The sequence below is a fragment of the Bos indicus x Bos taurus genome, chromosome 23, assembly GCF_003369695.1.
Source record: "Bos indicus x Bos taurus breed Angus x Brahman F1 hybrid chromosome 23, Bos_hybrid_MaternalHap_v2.0, whole genome shotgun sequence".
NCBI classification, from domain to species: Eukaryota; Metazoa; Chordata; class Mammalia; order Artiodactyla; family Bovidae; genus Bos; species Bos indicus x Bos taurus.
In genome coordinates this window covers 33,770,141-33,795,481 of record NC_040098.1, presented here as the reverse complement: position 1 = coordinate 33,795,481, position 25,341 = coordinate 33,770,141, and the positions used below count along the sequence as shown (strand labels likewise).

The 25,341-nt window shown below is 40.2% G+C and overlaps 1 protein-coding gene across 4 annotated transcripts in view; it reads right to left on the bottom strand.

Moving 5' to 3' along the window:
* Window positions 1-1,048: 1,048 nt before the first annotated feature.
* Window positions 1,049-25,341, bottom strand: part of LOC113881341 (cytidine monophosphate-N-acetylneuraminic acid hydroxylase) — an 82,742-nt gene continuing 58,449 nt past the window's right edge. For 3 of the 4 annotated variants that reach the window (XM_027524303.1, XM_027524304.1, XM_027524306.1), the window contains 7 exons: window positions 24,594-24,759; window positions 17,140-17,280; window positions 12,446-12,620; window positions 10,645-10,761; window positions 5,777-5,892; window positions 3,288-3,384; window positions 1,049-2,330 (listed from right to left, as the gene is read on the bottom strand). In XM_027524303.1, the coding sequence (XP_027380104.1) occupies window positions 3,309-3,384; window positions 5,777-5,892; window positions 10,645-10,761; window positions 12,446-12,620; window positions 17,140-17,280; window positions 24,594-24,759 (791 nt within the window). In that variant the 3' untranslated portion in view covers window positions 1,049-2,330; window positions 3,288-3,308. The remainder of the gene's footprint in view (window positions 2,331-3,287; window positions 3,385-5,776; window positions 5,893-10,644; window positions 10,762-12,445; window positions 12,621-17,139; window positions 17,281-24,593; window positions 24,760-25,341) is intronic. The other variant, XM_027524305.1, reaches the window with a different exon arrangement.

The window sequence follows — 25,341 nt, the reverse complement described above, 5'->3', positions numbered from 1 at the left end:
AGATACTCTAGAGAAGGAAATGGCAACCCACTCCAATAATCTTGTCTGGAAATCCCCATGGACAGAGGAACCTGGCAGGCTACAGTCCATTGGGTCACAAAAGTCTGGACGCAACTTGGCAAGGAAACAACAGCTAGTGTGAAGTTAAGCTTTGTCTGTAGAGGGCACTAGAGGAGCACTAGAGAAGGAAGTGGGTTTCAGTTCCTTCGTTTCTTCAGAGTTGGGCTCCTGAAATATGAGATGAGCAACAGCTCCCAGCTGCTAGCTTTTACCCTGGTACCCTCTAAAGTGGCTTTAGGATTGTGTAGTCTGCAAGTCACCTCCCTAAAGATGGCTTTCCCAGCATTCCCTTGAATGGCTCTGAGCTTGTTTCAAGGCATTCAGCTTGTTAGCCTTTCTTGGCAGGAACAGATGCCTATCCATTCAGTTCAGTTCAGTTCAGTCCCTCAGTCATGTCCGACTCTTTGCGACCCCATGAACCACAGCACGCCAGGCCTCCCTGTCCATCACCAACTCCCGGAGTCCACTCAAACCCATGTCCATTGAGTTGGTGATGCCATCCAACCATTTCATCTTCTGTCGTCCCTTTCTCCTCCTGCCCTCTCCATGTCATAAAGAAAACCAGCCCCTAATGCCAAGATTATCTCTGTGGGTTTCTGTTTTCTCCTGAGGTTGATAGCAGTGGAGATGGGGGAAAGTGGTTATACTCTGGGTGTATTTTGAAAGTAAAGGTGATGGGATCTGCTGATGCAGTGGATGTTAGGGCAAAGTATAAAGAATGATTTCATAGTTTGGAAGTCATGGAAATGAGATCTGAGATATGAGAGAGGGAAAGAGGGCAGGTAGGGTAGAAAAATGACAGAAGAGGGTGATGTGGACACAACTAGAAAAGAATCAAAGATGACTAAGAAGAAAAGTGAGGACATGCAGGGTCAATGGACTAAAGGTCTTATAATATCAAAGAATTGCTGGAGTCAGGGTATCAGAAGATGATAGCTAGGAAGACAGCATGAAAATAAAGATAGGCTTGGTGGAAAGAAAACATCCATATTTTAAAATAATCTTTTATTTGCTCATCATACACATTTTATCATATATTCATATACTGATATACATTACATTTATTTTCCAGTAATAATTGAATAATTTACTATATAGCGTACATCACAAAACATAGGTAGAATGTATGAAGTGAATCAGAGACATCAAATATCATATTATTATCTTTGTAAGAAGTAGATAATCATGAGATTTAAGGAGAATCTTAAATCTTAATCCTCAGAATTAAAGAGGTAGTAAACACAATTAGGAAATCAGTTTTGATGTTCAGATCAATGAGAGGTTTTTGTGTGCTGGAAACATCAATATTAAAATAGAAACGTAGTCAACAATCACATATTCCTAGAGATAGTGTGATAATCACAGGAAAATCATCAAAAACTATAGACGTTAACAGAAACAGATAAATTAGTTGTGGGTTTTAACCATTGCAACAGTGTTTTCAAGTGTTCAGAAGAGGACTTCTTAATTTTTTCAAGATATAGGTCTTGACTGTTGATTATTCTATTGACCTTGAAAGATTTTTGTCTATAGGACTCACTTTATCATTAGCTAGTGTTCATGTATTTTATTCAAAGATACCACTATTTGTTAGAATTTATAATATACATTAAGTAATAAATTTTGTCACTGAACCAAAATTATTTCAGTCCCAATGAAATTTTACATCTTGGGTAGCCTCTGCAACCTTGTTTTGGTAAATATATGATTTCAATGAAACTTTTTCAAAAACTGAAAACAGCTCATGAACGCTTCTTACTCAGTTATATTCATGGACTCTATCTGGGGAGTCAATCTATTAAGGAACAAAATGTCTATGTTTACATTCTTTTAAAGTTCCATTTTAACTTTTTATCTTTCTTATTTTCTTCTTATAGCCTTTCATTTATCTATTTCTCTCCTTTCTTCTCTTCTTCCAACCCAACATCTGCTCCCCCACCCTTTCTTTTCCTTGTCTTCTAGGAAACCTTTTCTCCTGTTCTACTTCTTCTATACTTGGATTTACATCTCCTGTTGTCTTTGTTTTCCCTAGAGAATTTGTTCCTATTGCATTCATGGGTTCTTTTACATAAAATTATGGACAGAATAATTAAAATATTAATAATCTGGTTATGTAGTGATCCAAAAACATAAGATATGTGAACATTTCACAAACACAATATTTGATTATCCATTGCTGATGTCAGTAAGGCATAGTCTCTTTGGTATAAGCTTCATGTTCAAGATACAGCATCAATGAATACTTGAATTTTTCATGTAGCTTAGTATCCCTGTGAATTAAAGATATTACTAATGAACAGCAGTATGAAACTCTTATTTTTTAAGTTTTTATTGCACTGAGGTGAATTTTTATTTTTAGTCTTTAGTTCAGGTTATATAGTCTATGATTCTTTAAGGTAAGCGAGACTCTAAAGCTGGGCAGTAAACTGAAATGACTCTCCTCCCAACTTTTTATAGATTCACCCTATGAATGGTTATAGGTCCCATAATTCTCCTGTTTCTTTCATAAGGCTGTTATGGTCAACGTTTATTGTACACTTACCGTGCGTCACTCACTCTTCTAGAAGGACCTGAGGAATATGACATAACCCCATGAGATAGGTGCTATTATTATGTTCACTTCATAGATGAAAATCTGAGACACAGATTCCCCAAAGGTCACAAAGTAGGTGACAGAATGAAGATTTTAATTCAAGTGGTCAGTTTCCAAGTCTCATGTGTTGACCACCATAGGCCTGCTTCCTTGATAAGGCAACTTGGAAATGCACGCATCAACCTCCCGACAGCTGAGATCTTCATCTCTGCTCCCTTTCATTATACAGATGTCCTTTCACCTATCTTTATTCAGATCTGCTCCATCAGCAAGACCTTGGACTTGGCAATCCCTCATTCAGCTGCCTCCTTACCTTGGACACCTCCCACTTTTTCACAACTACAGAACCTCCTCAGCATCCTCATTGAACCTCCTGACTCTTTGTTCTCCAGGGCCATTCATGCCTCATTCCTGCTTTCCCTTCCTTCTTTACCACATCAGGAGGACCTGCCATGGTTCTAATTCATCTTATATTTTACAACCTTTTAACTTTACTCACTCCTTCTGTCTGGATTATTCTATCATCTCTCCCTCCATTTCAGCATATTGAAAATATTCCCCAACCTTCAAATGCCAAAAACAAATGTGATGGGATGGAAATGTATGTGTCTCCCAGATCCACAAGCTGCTTTACCTGGGAGATCTCAGGTCCTCTCTACCCACAGTACATCAGGAAGGACTTCCAGTCAGGCGGTGTTAGGGGGAGTTTTATTTGAAAATGGTTCCAAAACCTGTGAAAGGGATAAAGCAGAAAAATATGTTTTGGAAACGTCCATGCCCATTGTTTTGCCAAGATCTGTCTGGTACCTGGTACTCTGCTCTCCCTGAGACAGCATTTGTTGTACTGTTTCAGATATTCGTGTAGTTTCACATTTCCAGTACGTTGAATGCAGTCCCTTAAAACGTGACAACTGTGTCTTATTTTTATTTGTCTGTGATAGGCCTTGCTTTAAGGAATTAGCATATGTAAAATATAGATTTGTATTCTATACACAAAAGCATTAGGACCCAGTATTGGTGAGGGTGCAGGTAAGCGGGCTGGTACACTATTTCTGGGAAGGTGAGCTGGCTTCCTCAGAACAATCTGGCAGATGCATCAAAAGTCTTCACGCTGCGTGTGTGTTGGATACTAGCAGCTCCACTTCTAGGAATTTATCCTAAGAAACCACTATGAAAGTATGCATGCCACATCAACAAGTTTATTTGCCAAAACGTCATTTCAAATAATGAAAAGTTAGAAACTTACAGGGTGCATCAAAGATTGTTCAGTAAACACGTAGGTACAAAAGTACATATAGTACTGTCCCATTTTTATTTTTTAAAAAAGTGCCTGTGACAAAAGATTATCTAGACGTGTGTGTATTAGTCATTCAGTCGTGTCTGACTGTTTGTGACCCCACGGACCATAGCCCGCCAGGCTCCTCTGTCCATGGAATTTTCCAGGCAAGAATACTGGAGCGGTTTGCCATTTCCTTTTCCAAAAGGAACTAGATACCAAAATACAAATTGCCTCTCTGGATGGTGGGGTCATTTGTTGTTTTAACTGTTTTTTGTTAAGGAGGGTTTTTATTTTTAAACATTAAAAAAAAAATTTCCTGCAGTAGATATGTATTGGTTTTATGACCAGAAAAATATTTAATAAACTCATAAATCCCATTTTGAGAACAACAAAGATAAATTGGGCTGTGACTGCTTTCCAAGATTTATTATGGAATTCTCTTACACTTACACTTCTCTTACATTTATGACCTGTGTTATCAAAACAATATAACAAAATAGTCTTCAGCATCAGTATCCTAGAAACTTCCAAGTGAAAGTGAAAGACTCTCATTCGTGTTCAACTCTTTGCAACCCCATGGACTGTATAGTCCATGGAATTCTCCAGGCCAGAATACTGGAGTGGGTAGCCTTTCCCTTCTCTAGGGGATCTTCCCAACCCAAGATGGCATTATTTTTTTAAAGAGAAGTAACCTTCAAATCTCCACCAAAGTTGCTACATTTCCTTTTTTTCCAGAACAAGAAGTATAAGTGCTGCTGAAAATGAGCAAAACTTGGAATGTTTTTTAGCAGGTAAAATGTTTGAGGTTGATCTATGTGTCCCAACACTAGGGACCCCAAAGATAAATTAATGAGTAACAATGCAAATTATATATGTACTAGGATGACATTAAAGAACAGCAGCAACAATAACCTCCCCTCCCCAACTATGTGGGACGTTTTATTGAGAACAAATGAAATTACTGAAGTGCTGATGCACTCAGAAATAGGCCTGGGATGATACACGTTGTAGTCTGATCAAGTGTTACCTGGGAGAGTGGGTGGAGGGAACAGCAGAAAACAGATACAGTTTTCGGGGAGGTGTGGGCAGGATAGGTTTATTTCTTTTTATTAAAAATCACTTCAAAACATTCAAAAAGAAATAAAAAAGAAAATTCAAGACATGCCTGTGCTTTTGAGCTCAAGGCAGAAACTAGATAGTAGGCTTTGCTTGTTTAAAATTAAATTCCTGAACTTTTCACAAGGTCAGTGGTAATGATAAGAAAGTATTCTCCCTCTTGCTGTTTATTTTTGTAAATATGAAGATAGCAAGTGGGCCTTCCTGACCCTTAGCTCAGCTAGTCCAACGACAGTCTCAAAGACATATACAGTTTTGCAGTGAGAAACTTGCACGGTTTTAAAGTGTAAGCAGGTAGAGATTCAGAGGGCCATTCCCTTAACCAACTAGCTCACCAAAGTCATGCTCAGAGCTGGGCACTGACAAAATTGTGACATGGAAAATGATTGTCTTCAATGATCAAGTCTGCACATAAACAGCCCCTCCTTGTTCCTGTCTCGGCCAGGCACACCCTTTCTCTCTTATAAAGCCCTTCCCTTTCCTGTACCAAGAACCACTTTTAAAAGAGACTGAAACATATTTGCATGAATGTAGAAACAGTGACTCTTTAAAATGTTATTTTCCTAACCAGATTAGCTTTTCAACAGATTAACAAAGAAATAAAGCGCTGATGGTGGAATCGCCCACATCCATCAAAATTTGGGGGCAGAGTCAGCCACTGACTCTGCTTATACACCCACAGCATCCTCTGCAGTGGCCTAGGGCACGGCAGGCATTTTCAGACTTACAGATGATGGTATATGTCAGGATCCCGCTGGAGCCGGGTTTGGAATCCTATATACAGGTCGTCCCAGAGCAGACCATTCTTCACCACGTGTCTGATGACGTCAACCCGGCTCCGAATCTGAAACAGATACGGAACAACTAGCAGGGGCGCCCCAGCCAGCACAGAGCATTGGTATCAACCCCTTGTGTCCCTGAAAGAGGCAGCTGTCTATAAGGCAGGGCTCTGAGAAGTCAAGGAGAAGAGCCTACTGAAGTTGACATCTCAGGCTGAGGTAGGTGGGGAGAGGACATCTGAGTGCAGCAGAAATTGAAGGAAGGAAAACAGGAAGTATATCCGGAGCTGGGGGAGCAGAGTAGGGCGGAGCAGAGTGACAGAGAGCACAGACAGAATCAGATTGCTGATTTGACCATGGCTCAAATCCATGGTCTAGCTGTGTGATCCTGGCCACCATTCTGTGCCTCAGTTTCCTCTTCTATAAAATGGAGATAATAGACCATCCCTCTCAAGGGACCGTGGTGAAGATTCACTGAGTCAATGTACATAAAATGTGTAAAACAAGGCCTGCCACTGAGCAAGAGTACCTTAATTCAGTGGCCAAGGCCCTTACCTTTCAAGAATCCCAACTCCTGACACAGGATCTGTTGACTAGTCAAAAGTGCCCAGGGTTAGGAGACAAGCAGAGATGGTTTTGAGTCTCAGCTCAGCACTTACTAATCATGTGACCTTAACCTTGCTAAGCCTTGGTCTCCTGTGTTACTGTTGTGAGAAAAAAAGAGATATTTATGAAATTAAAAAAAAAAAAAGCATGAAGTAGTGTGATGGGAAGTTACTAAGGTTGGACATGGTTTTAACACTTCATTAGCATACTTTTTCAGTATCCAGCATCACATTTTTTCTTCTGATAAATATGCTAATGCCAGTAGAGGCAACTTTATCATAAATGACAGAATGATCAGAAGACTGGTGTTTGGGTTTATTTCTCTTTCCCACACCATTTGACAAAACAGTGACATCCACTGTGAACTGAGAAGGCAAACACAGGTCAAAGGATCTCTTATTTTGCCAACAGAGACTCCGAAACATGACTGTGCAGCTTGTCAAGTTGAGGACTGCCCAGCTAAGGTGCAGTATCAAAATCGAATTCCTTGCAGTGGAGGAGAGAAGGTCTTTCATGATCTTTCAAACTAGAGACAAGCACGTGGAAGAATCAGGCAGGCTTTGAGAAATGTTTGAACTATAAAATGGAAAGGTCTTGGTGGTTTGATTAGATCTGGGGATGAGGAGAAAGGGAAAAGGTGAAAAGCTTGGCTTCTAGCTGGAGTCACTGGTGGGTTGGGGAGAGGGGGTGGAGGCACTAACATTGCCAATGATCAGACAGAAAACAAGAAAGAGCAGTTTTAAGAGAACAACGACGAGTTGAATTTTGAACAATGAGGTACAAGGATTTGGAAAACCAGGTGATATTATCCAGTAGGCAATTAACTCTAATGAATTCAAAGCTAGACAGTGTTGGTGGGAGCTGGGCAAAGTCTGGGCAGGACATACAGGTTTTTGGAGCCATTAGCAGAGAAGTGGTGGTAGCAAATGTGTTCACTCAGATACAGGCTTGAGAAGATGAGTGGGTTGAGCACAGAACCCTGATGGAAAACAGGAGATGTAAGTGGTGGCTGGAGAAAGAGACCCCCAAAGAATACAGAAGAAGAGAAGTTAGGAGGCCTAGTGTCACTGGTGCTGAGAAAGGACTTCTACTTCAAAATGATGGACAGATCCCATGCATAACCTGCCTTCCACCCACTTCTGGATGCAACTGAAGTTGGTGACAAAGCAACTGCACAGGTATGAGCCGCCACAATGAAGAAAAAGTGAAGTGAATCATTGGCAGGAGATTTCAACTAATGAATGTGAACGTGGAAAGCAGCTAGGTGAGTGGCATTAAAGAACAGGCCAGAGGCTGCAGAATCCAGGAGAGTATGAGAAAGGACATTCGGATTTGGAATGAGAAGAGGTAGGTACTGTGGATAACAGCAGGGGCACAGAGCACAAAATTAGGTACATGAAACAGTGAGCACCCACTTCCCTAGGCTTACACATGGTTCCAGGGCCAAATGCCTTCAGACAGTTCTCTGACGAAATGGAATCAACTTTACAGGAAGAATGAAGGCAGGGAGTGTATTTGTGATGCCTTATCACAAATACAAGGACCTCCACATTTTGATATTTAAGAGCCCCTCAGCCTAATAGCTGGCTCCTCACCTTCATAAACTTAAATGAGTGCTCCCTTATCCACATACAATCTGGGTTATAGTTCATAGCCTACTCCCTTTTAAAAAACCGAATTGGCCTTCCACATTTATAAATCTAGATATTTCACATGAAAATCCAGATATCCAAGTTTTCTGGAAAATGCAGAGGATCAGCTGGAGCTCAGTAGGGGCTCCTCCCTTCCCATGCTTTCCACTTGACCCAGTCCCCACTCAACTCCACCTAGTTAAAGATCTGCCTGGGGTCCATCTGTGAGCATTTAAGCATGTAACCCCCACCTTCAAGTAAAGCCTGCTGGATAATAGGTCTTACCCATATACAGAGAGCCCTGAGTCAGCTTGAAAAGGTCTTTTTTTTTTTTTTTTGGTAAATATAGACTAATCCCTTGATTCTTAAAAGTCACCACAGTGGAAGGAAGGTCAGCCTGCGATAAGCAGCAGTGCATGCAGCTAGAAGCCAAAGGAGCAATGCCTTCAGGCGTCCGTGGAAAGTGACTGCCACCCAGCATGATGTGTTCAGCAAGCTGTTGTGCAAGATCAGACAGGAAAATACTTAAAGGGTAGCTCCTGTGCAAACTTTCTTCAGCAGATACCTAAGCAGAAAATACCACAAAGGAGGAAAGCAAAGAAGTGAAGACATGGGTGGGGTCTAGAAGAGGCTGAGGGAGGTCACAGGGTGACAGATTGGCAGCAGACCTAGAGAGGAGCCCATCCAGCCGAGAGCGGGAGCTCCTGAGAGTGCTAGGAGCCGGGCATCTAGGAAAGATGGAGAGTTGGCATGATAGAAAATACATTCATGTGTTTGAAAGGCAGTGAATGCCTCCCCTCCAAAAAAGGCAATATGAGAAGGCTCCAAGTGGCAAGAGATGGAGCTCTTCCAAGGATAACCTCCTTAAACAAACCTCAACATACAGAAATATCACTAATATCCTGAGATATAAAAGCACTTGAGTCAAAATAGGGACCACCATGTATGCGGCAGGCATGACGATTTGCCCCATGGTGTGGCAAGTCTGCTCATTTGTATTACAGAGAGCTGTTGCTAGCTGTATTCAACAGAAGCAATGTGAAAAGCTGTAAAAACAAGCCTTTTTTTTTTCAATGACGTATTTTAAGTGAACTTGTGATTTTAAAAATTCCAAGGAAAAATCTTCCTGATGGTTAACAGATACCTTAATTTATAAGTTTCGTAAGTTCAGATTTAAGAAGCAATGCAGTGGCTAAATACACAGACTCTGCAGTTAGACCCCTTGCTGCTAAAGCCTTCAGCAGGATTTACAAGCTGTATGACCTTGGGCAGATTATTGAACCTCTTGGCATGGCATTTTTCTCATCTGTAGGGGAGTATAGTAATATCGATTCATATCATGGTTGTTATATTAAATGACTTAATATTTATGAAGCTGTGTTATGTATGAGTTTGGTAAAAAAAAAAAAAGGCAATAAAATATCAGGTTCATTTTGCTTAAAATCGGTGTTTCATGTAGTGTTTTCCTATGTGTGAAAACTCAGTTTTTTAAAACCCCCAAAGCAGGCAGTAGATTATCGGTTTTACCAAAGTTTCAGCATAGGATTCTCTTCAACAGCAAGTACTAAACATAAAAATACAAATCCAATTATTAAAATGTAGTTTAAGAACAGGCCTATTATACAAAGGTACATCTGCTGCTGCTGCTAAGTCACTTCAGTCATGTCCAACTCTGTGCAACCCCATAGACGGCAGCCCACCAGGCTCCCCCGTCCCTGGGATTCTCCAGGCAAGAACACTGGAGTGGGTTGCCATTTCCTTCTCCAATGAATGAAAGTAAAAAGTGAAAGTGAAGGTAACTCTATAATTAAGGCATTACACATTTATATGGCACACGTTTAATATGCTTAAGGGCAGACTATACACCCTCCTAATTTATTTAGTGATTCTTACATGTACATAGAATTTAAAATTACAATCCATGCTCATATATATTATGTCATTTGACTATCATAAAAACATTATAAAGTACGAAGAAGCCCCACAGAAGGGGGAGAAAATAAAAAAAAAAGACTTGAATGGGGATTCAAAGGCTCATAGTCAGTAATCCTAATCAGCAGGGGTAGGGAACCCATACCAGTCTTGACATTGTGTCCAAAGCCCCAGCTTTTAACATCATGCCTGACTTGGGCTAGGGATCTGCTAAAAGTTGGAACTCAAAATATGCGTTGGTTTATGTTGACAGTTTTCTGTAGAAAGCCACCAACAGGGTTTGTTTGCGGAAGGAGACATTGCTGGAGAAAAGGTAAAGGGGCAGACAAAGATCAATGCTTGCAGGTCTGCTAACAGCACAGGCGGGCCAGCTGTTTGGAAGGAAGCAGGTAGAAAAGCCAGTCTTTGCAAATGACTCAAAAAGAAGCAAGTATGGAGTTTAGTTAAAAATATTCTTTCAATACCGGCATATTAGTTGTGACAAATGTAGCATGTTAAAGTAGTATGTTAACATTCTCTGTGGTGTCCCTGCGACTTTACTGTAAATCTAAAGTTACTCCAAATTTTTTTTGGAGTAAATTAAAAAATTTATTTAGGAAGGAAGGAAAGAAGGAAGGAAGGAGCATTTCCACTGGTGTTGCTGCTTACTTCCTCAAATGGATGTTCCCGGCTTGGTCTTTCTTTTGGAAAGGATAAATCTAGAAAGTCAACCAAATAGTCATATCCTCCAGGAAAAGGGCTGAAGTCCTCATCTGTCTCAATCATCTGTGCAAATGACAACATGGTAAAGGGAAGAAGCATATCAATCTGGTTGTCAAGATCCTCAAAAAATTCTAGAATGTGCAAGCAAATGATAGCAATGAAGTGGAGTAAATATAAAAAGAGGCTTGCCTCTCTCTCTCCTGCTCTCCCTATCACTCTATGTGGCTCTCTAACTCTCTCTTCTCTTTCCTGAATTGAATTCTAATCCTACTCTTCTACACTAGCAAAACTGCTTCATGTCACTAACTTCATTCAAATTTACAGAGAAGGTTATCACTGTCTTAGATATATGTATAATTAGTATACTTAGTAATTAGTAAGTATAATTAGTAACGAGCTATCAAATACCACTGTAGTTTGCAGGCTAAAAGATAAATAAAACGTGGACTGTTTCTCACCATCACCTAGCATCCAAACATAAAGAGTGTCACTGAAAATTCCAAATATTTTCTCTTTTTCACGTTAATAACTCAACTGAAAATCTCATTTAGACCAAAGTTTGTCAGGTCTTCAGGTTTCAATTTTCTAAAAAAATATTTGGGAGCTAATAGAGGCATCAATATTTCATTTTGCTAAGTGAGGACTTAAAACAAATTTTTACATCTACTATCCTTTTATTTCATTAAAGGAAGAATGCTTTCATGCCTCAAAAATAGAAAGGACTAATCTTGGAAGCCTGGCATGCTGCAGTCTATGGGGTCGCAAAGAGTTGGACACAATTTGGCAACTGAACAACAATCTTGGAATAATGACAATTCATCCCAAGAAAAGAGAGTTGACATCTTTGTAACCATACTCACGTGCATACTCATACTTGTTTCATTACTGACCAGCAAAAAGTTTGCACAGCCTGGCACTGACCCCTGGGTAGGTTTTTAGGACTTACTGATTTTGAGAATGCTAAGTATTGTGTGCTACCAAGTATTAATGTTCAGGGGTTGAAAGGTAAACCTGAAAATAGTCCTCACCCCGAGGGTAACCAATCTTTGTTGCCAAGGGTATAATGTCGTCCATTTCCTGATGCGTTCCCTAAACTTTGCTCCCCATGCACAAATTCAGGCACTAAACATAAGTGGGATAAAATATACAGATAAGTGCTGCAGGGATTTCCAGCCCATTTCAGACCTCCTCTTTCTCTTTCACCCCCTGCTTTTTAGGACATATTTTGTTTTTGGATACATCCTCAGTTTTCTGGTGACCAGCTTACAGCATGAACCACTTGAGCCTATAAGCTCTGTGTGTACGTGTCACGGCTAATTTAAGTTCCAGGCTGACCCTGTGGTTGGTGCACCTCACTCCTTACCACCGCTGCAGATAAGAATTACCACTTCCTGCTGCTACAAGATGTCACCTCTCTGGTGACCACCTGCCAATTTCACAGTTGAAGTAGCTTTTTCCACCATACAACCAAAACACCGCAAAATATCGACAAAACAAAAGCAACTAACGCATGGTGATGGGAAGAAAAAGAATCCTCCCAAAGAGAAACTGAGCTGGACCTCAGAATGCTTCCTATGAAAACGTTTTCAAACAGGGATTGTTTAAGCACATTGTCCCATCGATTCTCTGTGAGGCAAATGGTAGGACTTAAAAAATGCTTATTGAGAAACAAATTGGAATACGAAGGGGTTTTCATATACTTCCATAATACAGGAAAGCAAAGACAAATGGCACTTCATAAGCATACCCTGACCACCAGGTTATAATCCTTAAATCCAGCCCAAGTGAAGTACTCTTTTATCCAGGATGAGTGACGAAATATTTCATCTCCTACAGCAGCATTCAAGATTTTCAAATATGGTCCAAAGTCCCAGGAATCCTTGTAAATTTTAGTCCCCTCCGGAGGCTCAATGATGCCTTTGCTTAAAGACAAAAAGATGAGAGAAGGAAAGAAGACAGCAATAAATAAGGAAGGAAGGCAAAAGTTAGCACTTCAATTTCAGCAGTCAATCAGAGGAGCAGCTTTTCGATCATTCAGGTGGTACACAGGGGTCCCACAGAAGTGCCTTGGGGGACACCTCCCCAGCCTTAACTAGAATAGCTCTTGTTAATTGTTTAGTGTGATGGCTCTCGAAGTCAATACATTTAAAGATAAAAGTCCTTGTCTTGAAAAAAAAAAGTTGGAAAGCCACTGATGTGGACCCTTTCAGCTCAAATCACTAAATTATGGGAATGTTAAATATAATATGGTCATGTTGATTTTGCAGAAGCCTGCTCACACCTGCCCTGCCCCCCCAGCTCCACTAGAATATAAGTTTGATGAGAGCAGCATCCGCGATTGGCACACAGAAAGTGTTAGTTGTGTCCACCTCTTTGCTACTCCATGGACTATAGCCTGCCAGGCTCCTCTGGCCATGGGATTTCCCAGGTAAGAATACTGGAGTGGATTGCCATTCCCTTCTCCAGGGGATCTTCCTGACCCAGGGATCGAACCCTGGTCTCCTGCTTTGCATGTAGATTCTTTATTGTCTGAGCCACCAAGGAAGCCCAGCCGTAGAAGAGGTCCCACAAACATTTGTTAAACATAGGAATGTCTTTAGCCTGTCCTAGGGATATACCCAGAATTTTGTGTCTCTAATATACGGTCATCTTTCTGTACTAATCAAAGCTGACAGGGCAACTGTACCTGGAAACCCAGTCAGCAATATGGATGACAGTTCTCTGACATTCCTAAAGCTGTCCATCCAGTGTGAGGATGGATCATTGCATGGGACATGGAAACTCGAATCCTGGCAATAGAATAGAATGTGATCGGGATGAGGGAATGGTGATAAGGAAATGGGCACCTGGATGGTAGAGATTAGGCAACTCTGTGGCATTTCTCAAAACAACACTTTTAGTCCATTGTTTGACCACAGCTAGAGATGCACTGGTTTTGGTAATAAATTACTTGTCAAATCCTAAAGTTTCTAACTTTTAAATGAATCTCAAATTTGCTTCCTCAACTCCTCGCCTCATCTCAGTTTATAGCCTCACTAATCTCTTGCTAGCTAGAGCCTCAGCCTCCCAGTTGGCCTTCCTGATTCCAGTTCTTCCCACTGTGGCCTCCTCCCCCAGGAAATGCTCCTTTGCAAAGTGAAATGGGTTTTTTAAAAAAACAATGCAGTAATGTTCCTTCCTCACTTTATAACTTTCTCAAGCTCTCCTTACTCACAGGCAAGTTCCTTGGGCTGTTTTGCAAATTCTTTCTAGCCCTGGCCAGACACGGAATTCCTGTCTCACCCTTTCCTTCCCTTTTCACTTACCGCCCCTACACTGGGGTGGATTTGACTTCATGAGGGAAGGACCTCTTCACAGCCGTTTGTCTGTACCTACTATGATGCCATGTTTACAGAAGGAGCTCAGTAAGTCCTTTCTGAATGAATGGCATACTATTCACTTACTCAAAGAAAATATATTTACTAACACAACATTGTAAATCTACTATATTTCAATAGAAACATTTTTTTAGAAAACAAACAAAAAAACAAACTATCTGTATTCACCAAACTCATGACATTATTTGCACCTCCCTTCTCCAGCACGTGCCAGAATCTCGATCTCTCTCGCTCTCTTAACTACTTTCTGAAACCTCCTCCTGATTTCTAAGGCACAAATGCCTTCCTGGACACATTTACTGTTCTCTCCTGCCCCCTCCTCCCCTCACAAGAAGGCAGAGTTAAGCACTTAGTCTCCCTATATCCCTTACTCTGTGTCTTACAATTGAGAATCCAACAATAATCAACCCTCTTGTTACCCAGGATGCTTTGGTGTAACTTGATGATACAAATGCAGATTCCTGGGCTCTGCCTCCTATCTACCCAATCAGAACCTTAGAGGGTGGAACCCAAGGAGCTGCAGTTATCCAAGTGACTGGAGTTATTCTGATGTGCTTTCAAGTTTGAGAATTATTACCATAGAATACATCTGGGGAACTGGAGAGAGAGGATGGAGAATTCTGCAAATGCCAAAAGCCAGACTCTTGAATGCCCTGCTAAAACCTGAAATAATTGAAAACTTCTCTCACCCCTGATCTAGAGAATACAAACTGCTTTTACCCTTGAGATTCTGGGGAGATTCTAAGGAATTTTAAGCAGGGAAGGGGACAGAGTTTTACATTTAAAAAAAGTATCTTTGGCAGCAAGGCAGAGTAGGGGCTTTCAAATTCCTTGCCTGTGATCCCAGTAAGAATTCTATTTTACATCAGGACTCCCACATACCATGGGCCCCTGTGAGACAAAGTTTCCTGAAATAATACTATCCCTTGTTATGTGTATTTGGGCAATGTACTCAGGTCTATTTGATTTTACTCTATTACATTTTTAAAAAATCCTGGTTGTGGTCAATGCCATTGATTTTTCAACCCACCAGTGGACTGTGACCAGCATAGGATCAGGATGTGCTGAAGAATGGATCAGAGGAGAGGTTCAGGGGCCACTGCAGGAATCTAGGTGAAAAATTGTGAGAGGCTAAAGTCACAACGGAAGAACAAGAGTGATGGATTTGTAAGAGCTTTATGCAGCGGAATTGACTAGATGTGGCAACCAGTTGGGTATGGGAGGTTACAAAAGGTCATAATCAGCTGCCGTCACCACTCGTGCCAACTTTGCAAAGGTAAGGCCCAAGAGAGGGGTGTGTTTTTGGTGTGTCCAGATTTCCAACACATTTAGTCCATTTCTACATAAAGGTGAGGAACTAACAGTTTCATTTGGCTCAAAACAAGTATTTGTAAGGGGCTTCCTAGTGGCACAGTGGTAAAGCATTCCCTGGGTTGGGAAGATCCCCTGGAGAAGGAACTAGCAACCCACTTCAGTATTCTTGCCTGGAAAATTCCATAGACAGAGGAATCTGACGGGCTACAGTCCACGGTGCTGCAAAGAGTTAGATGTGACGGAGCTACTGAGCACACATGCAAGTATTTGAAAAATCTAGGCCTGAGACATCAAGGTTCCTGAATGGCACTCCCAGTGCGCTGTTTCCTGTTCAAATGTACAGTCTATGGAATTGGCAGTTGGGTAGACTGGTTCCAAATAGGAAAAGGAACATGTCAAGGCTGCATATTGTCACCCTGCTTATTTAACTTACATGCAGAGTACATCATGAGAAACGCTGGGCTGGAAGAAGCACAAGCTGGAATCCAGATTGCCGGGAGAAATATCAATAACCTCAGATATGCAGATGACACCACCCTTATGGCAGAAAGTGAAGAAGAACTAAAGAGCCTCTTGATGAAAGTCAAAGTGGAGAGTGAAAATGTTGGCTTAAAGCTCAACATTCAGAAAACTAAGATCATGGCATCTGGTCCCATCACTTCATGGCAAATAGATGGGGAAACAGTGGAAACAGTGTCAGACTTTATTTTGGGGGGCTCCAAAATCACTGCAGATGGTGACTGCAGCCATGAAATTAAAAGACGCTTACTCCTTGGAAGGAAAGTTATGACCAACCTAGATAGCATATTGAAAAGCAGAGACATTACTTTGCCAACAAAGGTCTGTCTAGTCAAGGCTATGGTTTTTCCAGTGGTCATGTATGGATGTGAGAGTTGGACTGTGAAGAAAGCTGAGCGCCGAAGAATTGATGCTTTTGAACTGTGGTGTTGGAGAAGTCTCTTGAGAGTCCCTTGGACAGCAAGGAGATCCAACCAGTCCATTCTAAAGGAGATTAGCCCTGGGATTTCTTTGGAGGGAATGATGCTAAAGCTGAAACTCCAGTACTTTGGCCACCTCATGCGAAGGGTTGACTCATTGGAAAAGACTCTGATTCTGGGAGGGATTGGGGGCAGGAGGAGAAGGGGACGACAGAGGACGAGATGGCTGGATGGCATCACTGACTCGATGGACGTGAGTCTGAGTGAACTCCGGGAGTTGGTGATGGACAGGGAGGCCTGGCGTGCTGCGATTCATTGGGTCGCAAAGAGTCGGACACGACTGAGCGACTGAACTGAACTGAACTGAATTAATGCTCATATGAAAACTAACTCTCAGGCTCATTGTTTTTCACTTTGAGCTGTATCAATTATCTTTCAAAGAAAAAACTTCCTTACTCTTTATCTTCAAGGCAGGTTCTGAGATGAGGAAAACACTTGGGTTAACTATTATATAGGATGAGAAAATTATTTATAGTACTGAGAAAAAAATTCAATCTTTTATCCCTTAGATTTGAAAGATACTTATTTAATAGTTTTTTATTTGAATGGTAAGACTTCTATTTTAAAAAGTGATGTGTGGATATTAATTCATGACAAGTTCAGGATGCTACTCAAAAAAAAAAAACAACCTTAATATTCCTACGAATTGGGACCTACCAAGAGGCCATAAGTATGTCCTTTATTTTCTTGTAAAATTGAAAAAAAAAAATCCCTGAATCATTTTTATTCTCTATTAAGTATTTAAGCCAAACCTGTCTGTTGGATCCTTTAGCATCCTACCCAGATCAAGAGTGGCTCCAGGTCGCGGTGTCCATGTTAACACATCAGAATTTTTCTTGATAAGATTGTTGAGTTCATCTGGGTCATTTTTGATGTTTGTTTCCTTAATGTACCTGAGAAATAAGGACATTCCCATGTCAGAAAGTTTATTCTCAGTTGAAATTCTGATTAGAACAATGACAGAATTTTTATTTGTTTCTTCTTCTTTCATACTTCCCAATCCTCCTCTACTTAGCTCAAGAAAAATAAAGACTATATTTGGGCTAATGTTCCTAATTAGGAAAGAGCTGTTAGTCAAAGAAGGTTGCACTTATAGCTTGTTTTTAAGTAATAATCACATAGTGATTGGAATTGAAGTTAGATAGAGTGAGATTATTATAAAGAGGTGGGAATAGCACACTTATATTTAATTTTTCCCAGTTTTTTTTAAATTGAGGTATAGTTATTTACTGTGGTGTTGGATAAGACTCTTGAGAGTCCCTTGGACTGCAAGGAGGTCCAATCAGTCCATTCTGAAGGAGATCAGCCCTGGGATTTCTTTGGAAGGAATGATGCTAAAGCTGAAACTCCAGTACTTTGGCCACCTCATGCGAAGAGTTGACTCATTGGAAAAGACTCTGATGCTGGGAGGGATTGGGGGCAGGAGGAGAAGGGGACGACAGAGGATGAGATGGCTGGATGGCATCACTGACTCGATGGACTGAGTCTGAGTGAACTCCGGGAGTTGGTGATGGACAGGGAGGCCTGGCGTGCTGCGATTCACTGGGTCGCAAAGAGTTGGACACGACTGAGCGACTGATCTGATCTGATAGTTGTTTATAATAGTGTGTTAGTTTCAGGTGTATAGAATATTGGCTTGTTTTATTGTATTTAATATTAATTAAATATGGTGGTGGTGGCAATTTAGTCGCTAAGTTGTGTCTGACTCTTGCAACCTCATGGACTGTAGCCTGCCAGTCTCCTCTATCTGTGGGATTCTCCAGGCAAGAATACTGGAGTGGGTTGCCATTTCCTTCTCCAGGGGATCTTCCCATCCCAGGAACTGAACCCAGGTCTCCTGCACTGCAGGCAGATTCTTTACCAGCTAAGCTATAAGGAAAGCCCTTTAATTAAATATATGGATGATTAAATATTAACTGGTATGTAAATGCTAAGCAAATAACACGAACTAACTGTTTTTATCTTTACAACCCACTAATGAGATACCTGCCTTTATTACTCTCATTTTATACGGAAAGAGACTAAGGGTCAGAGGGGCCAGGTGACTTGGCCCAGGTCAGCAGAGTCCATCCAGAGCTCTATCGCCAGAGCGGGGCTTGACCTTCCCAGGAGGCCACAAGGAGGAGCCTCTCCCCAGCTTTAGGAGAAAGTCTGACAAATCTTTCCAACCCCTTCCACCATGTCAGTTTATATTAAAAAAGATAGGCATCTATGAACCACATAGCAGGCCCTCAGTAGACACTAAGTCTGCCAGCACGTTGATCTTAGACTTTCCAGGCTTCAGATGTGTGAGAAATAAATTTCTGTGTTTTATAAACCACCCTCCCCCCAAAAAAAAGTCTTTCCAATTAAAACCATTAAAATCCACTGGTTAGAAAAGAACACACACACATCCGCGGTCATAGCCCCTCCTGAGATCTAGTTTCTCATTGTGTTATTGATCAGAGCTGAGTATCTCCCAAGTTTAATTACAAACCACAGTCTTTCTGGAAAAGTTCTAAGTCATCAATTTCAACGTTATTTGGGAAGGTAATTGTGGTGGTGCTGGAGTCAAAAAAGAGAGATTCAGAGAAACAGGCTTTGTCACTGTACTTCATCAGACATGGGTGACCCAAGCATTTTTGTTAAAGGGAATTTTACTTTCTTGTGCTACAGCTTGGCGACCTAGACTGGATAGATATTTTCAGCCAGATATACAGACATATGTAAGCACTGCAATTTCATAGCTCCAAGGTGACTTACATTATTTATGATCTTGGGATCAGTTTTGCAGACATGAGTAAAGATGTCTGTCCACCCAAAGATGTCTAACTACTTCCTTCCTGCACATGTGAATGTCCTTCCACTGGCACAGCCCTCAGTTTGAAGCAGTGTCACCTCTTTGTGTCATCTTCTTCCTACCTCTCATCTCAAAATGATTCATTACCTGGTTTCCTTGCCTCCTGAGAAACATGACACTATCAGATTACTCTTCCTAAAACACAATGTGTGGTGTTCACAAAATTCTTTAACTTCTTTGTCTCCACCTCTAAAATAATAATAAAATTAATACATACTCAGATGCCACCCTCTGAGGGGTATTTTGAGTACCAAGGGTAACATTTGCCAACCACTAATACCAGAACAATGGCTTGTAATCACTTTAAATGCCAGCATCATGTTAAGTGGTCAAGTGTCCCCAGTGGTAAGAAACCATCATATCCAGTTCTTCAAGTTCTCACAATGCAACTTCCTTGATATTTCTAGAATCTGAATTCTCTTCTCAGTCTCCCATGTTTTTCATCAATCCTTCGAGATTGTTGTATGATTTTCAGACTGGTCTCCAGGATCGACATTCCTATCTCCCTTCCCGCCATACATACAGCCTAACCTCCCTGGTGCACATCTGATCATGTCTCTGCTCATCAGACCCCTTTCCCGGGTTCCTCATTCTTAAGGATCAATCCAAGTCATGTCTGAGTGGCACATAGTGGTGTTCACTGTCTGGTTCTCTCGGTTCCCTCCTCCCCGCTTCCTCAAACACCTGCCTCCGTCCCCTACCCTGAACTGCAGTCACTCATCTCAGCATCTTTCTATCTTTCTTGGTCAGGGTTTACTCATACTTCAAAACTTTGTTTCAATCATCCCATCCATAGTTTCCAACAGTCATTTTCGGACTCCCGCCTCTATCCCACTGCCTTCAGAACATGCATGTACCACAGCATTTATCATTCTACATTATCATTGTTTTTCTCTTCCAACTCTGAAGACAATCATTTCATCCCTGGTTCTCCAGCACCAAGAACATGCTGCTCAATAGATGAATGAATGAATGATCAATAGTATTGATCAAAAGAAATTATTATTTAGCCTTAGACCAGTCTATCTGAAAACATTTGGAAGATGTGAGACAGCTACAGAATATCAACAAGAAGTAATAAAGGGAACACATCAGCAATAGGACATATTAATTGATAAGACACATGTAGATATGTCACCAGACAACATAGAACTTCAAAATGAAAGCAGTCAGGTTTTAGTGATGAGACACATGAAGCCCAGAAAAGTTAAAAAAAAAAAAATTGTCCTAATAAGTGGTAGTAGGGAAGAGCCTAAATTCCATGTACACTATTTCTCCTATTGTACTCTGAAGCCTCAGTTGATGAGAAATTATGGTCAGTACTTACAGGATTTTGCCATAAAAATGAATCTCAAGGACTATTTCTTTACTACCCGACAAATTTACAGATAAATGTACTCTGAGTAGAAATGACACATGCATTCCCTGTCTGCTTATGGGAAGTCCCTGCCCTTTGTACACAAAATGCTCTAGTTACTGATCATAATGGGGATCTTATGGCACTGGAGTTTGCTCATAAAGACACTATCATCGTTAACACCTGAGTAACTGTGTAATGAAATAAATGCTCTATATAACTGACAGAATCTTGTAAAAAAATTAAAATATAACATTTGAACATAATAATAAAGCTATGCTTCAAGATTTACTAAATGAATAAACTTTATATTTTGTTTCTTTTGAAGGGTTGTGACTCATATAAAATGTGCATATATTAAGATATGCGTTGTCTTACAAATATGATCTAAATAAACATATAGCTTTAATTAACATGGCTGAGGTGTTAAGAATAACTGTTTAGGTTTTTTAATTTTTAAGATTACTTAGATCCAATTTTTGGACTGTTTGGGGTGATCAACTCTACGAATTTTAACATATGTGTAGATTTGTGCAACTACCACTGCAGTCAGGATACAGAGCAGTTCTCTCCGCTCTATACTCTGTTCTCTTAAAATTCCCTCGTGTTGGCCCGTCAAACTCTCCCCTCAGCCCAGCCCTTGGCAACCACCAATCTGCTCTCCATCCAGTAGTTTTGCCTTTTCTGGAATGTCATGTAAGTGGAATCACACCATTCGTAATCTTTTGAGGCTGACTTCTTTCTCTTAGCATGATGCCTTTGAGATTCGTCTATGTTGTTGTATATATCAACAGCTATCTATTTTGTATTGCATTTATAGTGTGGATATACTATGGCTTGTTTATCCGTTCACCTGTTGAAGGATATTTGAGTTGATCTGGTAATTATGAATAGAACTACTATTAATATTTGTGTGTAGTTTTTGTGTTCAATAAAAGTTTAGTTTCTCTAGGGTAATTACCCATGAATGGAACTTCTGGATTGTATGATAAATGTGTATTTAAAGAAACAGTCAAACTGATTTTCAGATAGCTGTATCATTTTGAATTCTCAACAGCAGTGTCTGAGAAGTCTTATTGTTCTGTATCTTTGTCATAATTGGATAGTGGTAATCTTTCATTAAATTTTATTAATTTTCATTCTTATTTATTAATTTTAATTTTATTAATTTTAATTATATTAAAATTTTATTAATAACTTTTATTACTTTTAATTCTTATTTCACTGCAGTTTTAATCTGTATTCTCTAATGGCTGATGATATAGGCATATCATTTCTTATGCCTATTTGCATCAATATATCTTCTTTGGTGAAGAATTTATTTAAATATTTTGCCCATTTATTTTTTAGTTCTTTGCTTCCTTACACTGAATTTTGAAAGTTAATTATATATTTTAAACACAAATTGTTAATCAGATATATGACTTGCAAACATTTTCTCACAGTCTGCAGCTTGTCATTTTACTCCCTTAGTAGTGTCTTTCACAGAGTAAACATTTTAGTTTTGATAAAGCCCAATGTATTAAAATTTTCACTGAACTTATTGTGCTTTGGTGTCATATCTAAGAAGCCTTTGCTTAACCCAAGCTCATGCAGATTTTCTCCTATATCTTCCTCTGAAAGTTTCATAGTTTTATATTTACATTTTTATTTATGATCCATTTAGACTTATTTTGGGGGATACAGTGTGGGGTTTACACTGAGGTTCATTTTTTGCACATGAATGTCCAATTGTTCAAATAACATTCATTGAAAAAACTATCCTTTCCCCGTTGAATGGTTTTTGTACCTTTGTCAAAAATCAAATGGCTATATGTAGGTGGGTCTATTTTCAGGTTCTATTTCACTTACCTATGTGTTTATCCCCTCATCAATATCATGCTATCTTGATTTCTGTAGTTTTATAGTGAGTCTTACAATTGGGTAGTGTGGTTCCTCCACAAGTGTCCCTCTAGAGTCATTTTCCTTTTATCTGTATAACTTTCTTTGGCATTTCTCTTAAAGGAGCTCTTCTTGTAATGAATTGTCTTAGTTTTCCTTTCATCTGGGAATGTTTTTATCTTACCTTCATTCTTGAAGGATATTTTCACTGGATATAGAATCTGTGTTGACCGTTCTTTTTTTCCTTGCTGCTGCTGCTGCTAAGTTGCTTCAGTCGTGTCCAACTCTGTGCGACCCCAGAGACGGCAGCCCACCAGGCTCCCCCGTCCCTGGGATTCTCCAGGCAAGAACACTGGAGTGGGTTGCCATTTCCTTCTCCAATGCACGAAAGTGAAAAGTGAAAGTGAAGTTGCTCAGTCGAGTCTGACTCCTAGAGACCCCATGGACTGCAGCCTACCAGGCTCCTCTGTCCACGGGATTTTCCAGGCAAGAGTACTGGAGTGGGGTGCCATTGCCTTCTCCAGTTAGTACTTCAAAAATACTATTTTACTACCTGCTAGTCTTCATAGTTGATGACTAGAAATCCAGTTACTTGAATTCTTCCATGAATACAATGCATTCTTTTTCTCTGCCCGTATTTCTGTTTTTCCACAGATACAGACTGTCTCTCTACCTCTCTAAGCCACCTGGTCCATTCTTAACCTTTCAGGCAGAGATCCCTTTTGTGGGTCCCCTGCAAAACAATTATTTCCTTCTCACATTTTCCATAATAGATTAAAACACTTCAAATGTCTGTTATTTTATCTAATTCCAAGGTCATCCCTAAGGATGCTTAACTTATCTGCCTTCAGACTATAAGGTTTGACATGAAACGCATAACATGAAGCCAAATAAGGAAATCCTCTGGGTCTTTTTTTTTTTTTTTTTTTTTAATTCAAGCTCAGAAATACTTCCTCACTGTCCTGACTTTAATATTCTCCGGTGTCATGTGGTAAATATTTCTATCAATTTTTACTTTTCCCTTGAGTGACCCATAGCTTAGAACATGAAAGTAATAGAATGACACCCTGTTTCACCTTCTCCAGCAGACTCTCTCAGATTGATCTTGGACATACTTTCTCTTTACATCTTTTAACAGATGCTCATCACCGTTCAAGACAGTATGGAGTGCAAAATATCACCACAGTCCAGTTCCTCAGTTCTTGGGTATTTCCATATAGTGTGATGTGTGAGAGCTGTAAATGGCAGCAAAATCTTTGTGTCTGCTCCTTTTCCCATTGTTTAAAGGACAGAACTGATGCTCAGCTAGGAGGCATAATAGTTGCTAAAATATTGAAATGGTTCCATGCCATTTGGCTCAGAGCTGCCTCTCTGACTGTCCTTCTTGCTGTTCCAGTCATCTGACCCTCCCCTGGGATCTCCTGGCCCTTTCTCCTGACACCAAGCAATCAGAACAGATACCAGGTAATGCTGGATCAGGTCTAGAGACTCTGCTCCTCCAAACTTCATGTGACCATTAAAATGAATACCTTCAAACATTCTCAAAGAAAACTCACTGGCCTCCAAAAAATACACTTGAAAAACAAGATCTAGAAGTTATGCTGCTGCAAGAGAAATCCTTTCAGACACTCAAAAATGAGACTATAACTTGATAATGATACAGTCTCTATTCTGAGATATAGTGTGGTGTAGAGAAAAGAGCTCCAGAGCTAAGCATACCAGGATTCATTTCTTAACTCCAGTGTTTCCAACAGAGTGATTTGGGCAAATCTCTTAGCCCCTGAGTTTCAACCAACTTGAATAGGCATAATGATACCTACCTTACAGTGTCATTGAGAAAACTAAATGACTTGATTAAATGCCCCAGTTCAATTTCTAGTGTATACTGAATACATATAACTTGCCTTTATCCTTTCCAGGATCCTTCTGGACAAAAATCTATCTGGATTAACTCTAGCTGCCAAGCATTGCTTTCATTCATGCTCTCCGTTCTCAGGCAGCTTGTTAAATAAACTCCAGATTTCTACCAATTATTCTCTCTCATTCTGTGTTGCATTTACAACTAAATCATTCATCCCAGAATACATTAACTCGTGTGTAAATACGTTATACAAAATGTCCAGCCATACTTGTCTGAGGGGTGGGATTCCACAAAATACCCAGCAAAGGGGCAATAAATTCGGGGTTGTAGGTCCTTCACCAGCCGAGCCTTGTAGTTCAGGAGTTTCTTCCTTTCTGTTTTAATGAACTGGGCTTTCCATTCCTCTGGAATGACAGGGTTTGGATTAGTCTCCTCTGTTCAGAAATCAGAGAAAAACAAAAGCTCTAGTAGAGAAATCTTTCAGGAGATAAAAATTGACAGCTGACACTCAGATGTAGACCAAAACTCTTTGTCATTAGTGGCTTTATTATGCAAATTTCATTTGGTTACTAGGAAAACGTTCCTGAATTAGCCAAGGACACTGAACCCTCTCCTTGTTTATGGCAATTCATGTGGACCTAGCTGAATACACAGGGTGGCACGTATAGTTGTACCTTGCACGTATGTATGTTTTAAGAGCGCTGTAATTCTCATATTGCTTAATGCTCTTCTAACATGGAAATGGCTTTGCTATCTGGGTGGATTATAAATGCAAAGCACGTTTGTTACACCCTGAGGGTGTGCAGTGGTCAAGGGTCTGGATGTTGGAGTCAGTTAAGACTTAGGGTCAAAATGCAGCTCCACTACTTAAATTCTTTACGTTTGTTTTCTCCTCTGTGAAGTGGAATTGTGATGCCTACCTCACAGCTTGTTCATTTGCTCATTCATTCATTTGCTCAATATTTATTGAGCACCTACTATGAGCCCACATGGTTCAAGGCATGGAGAATACAATG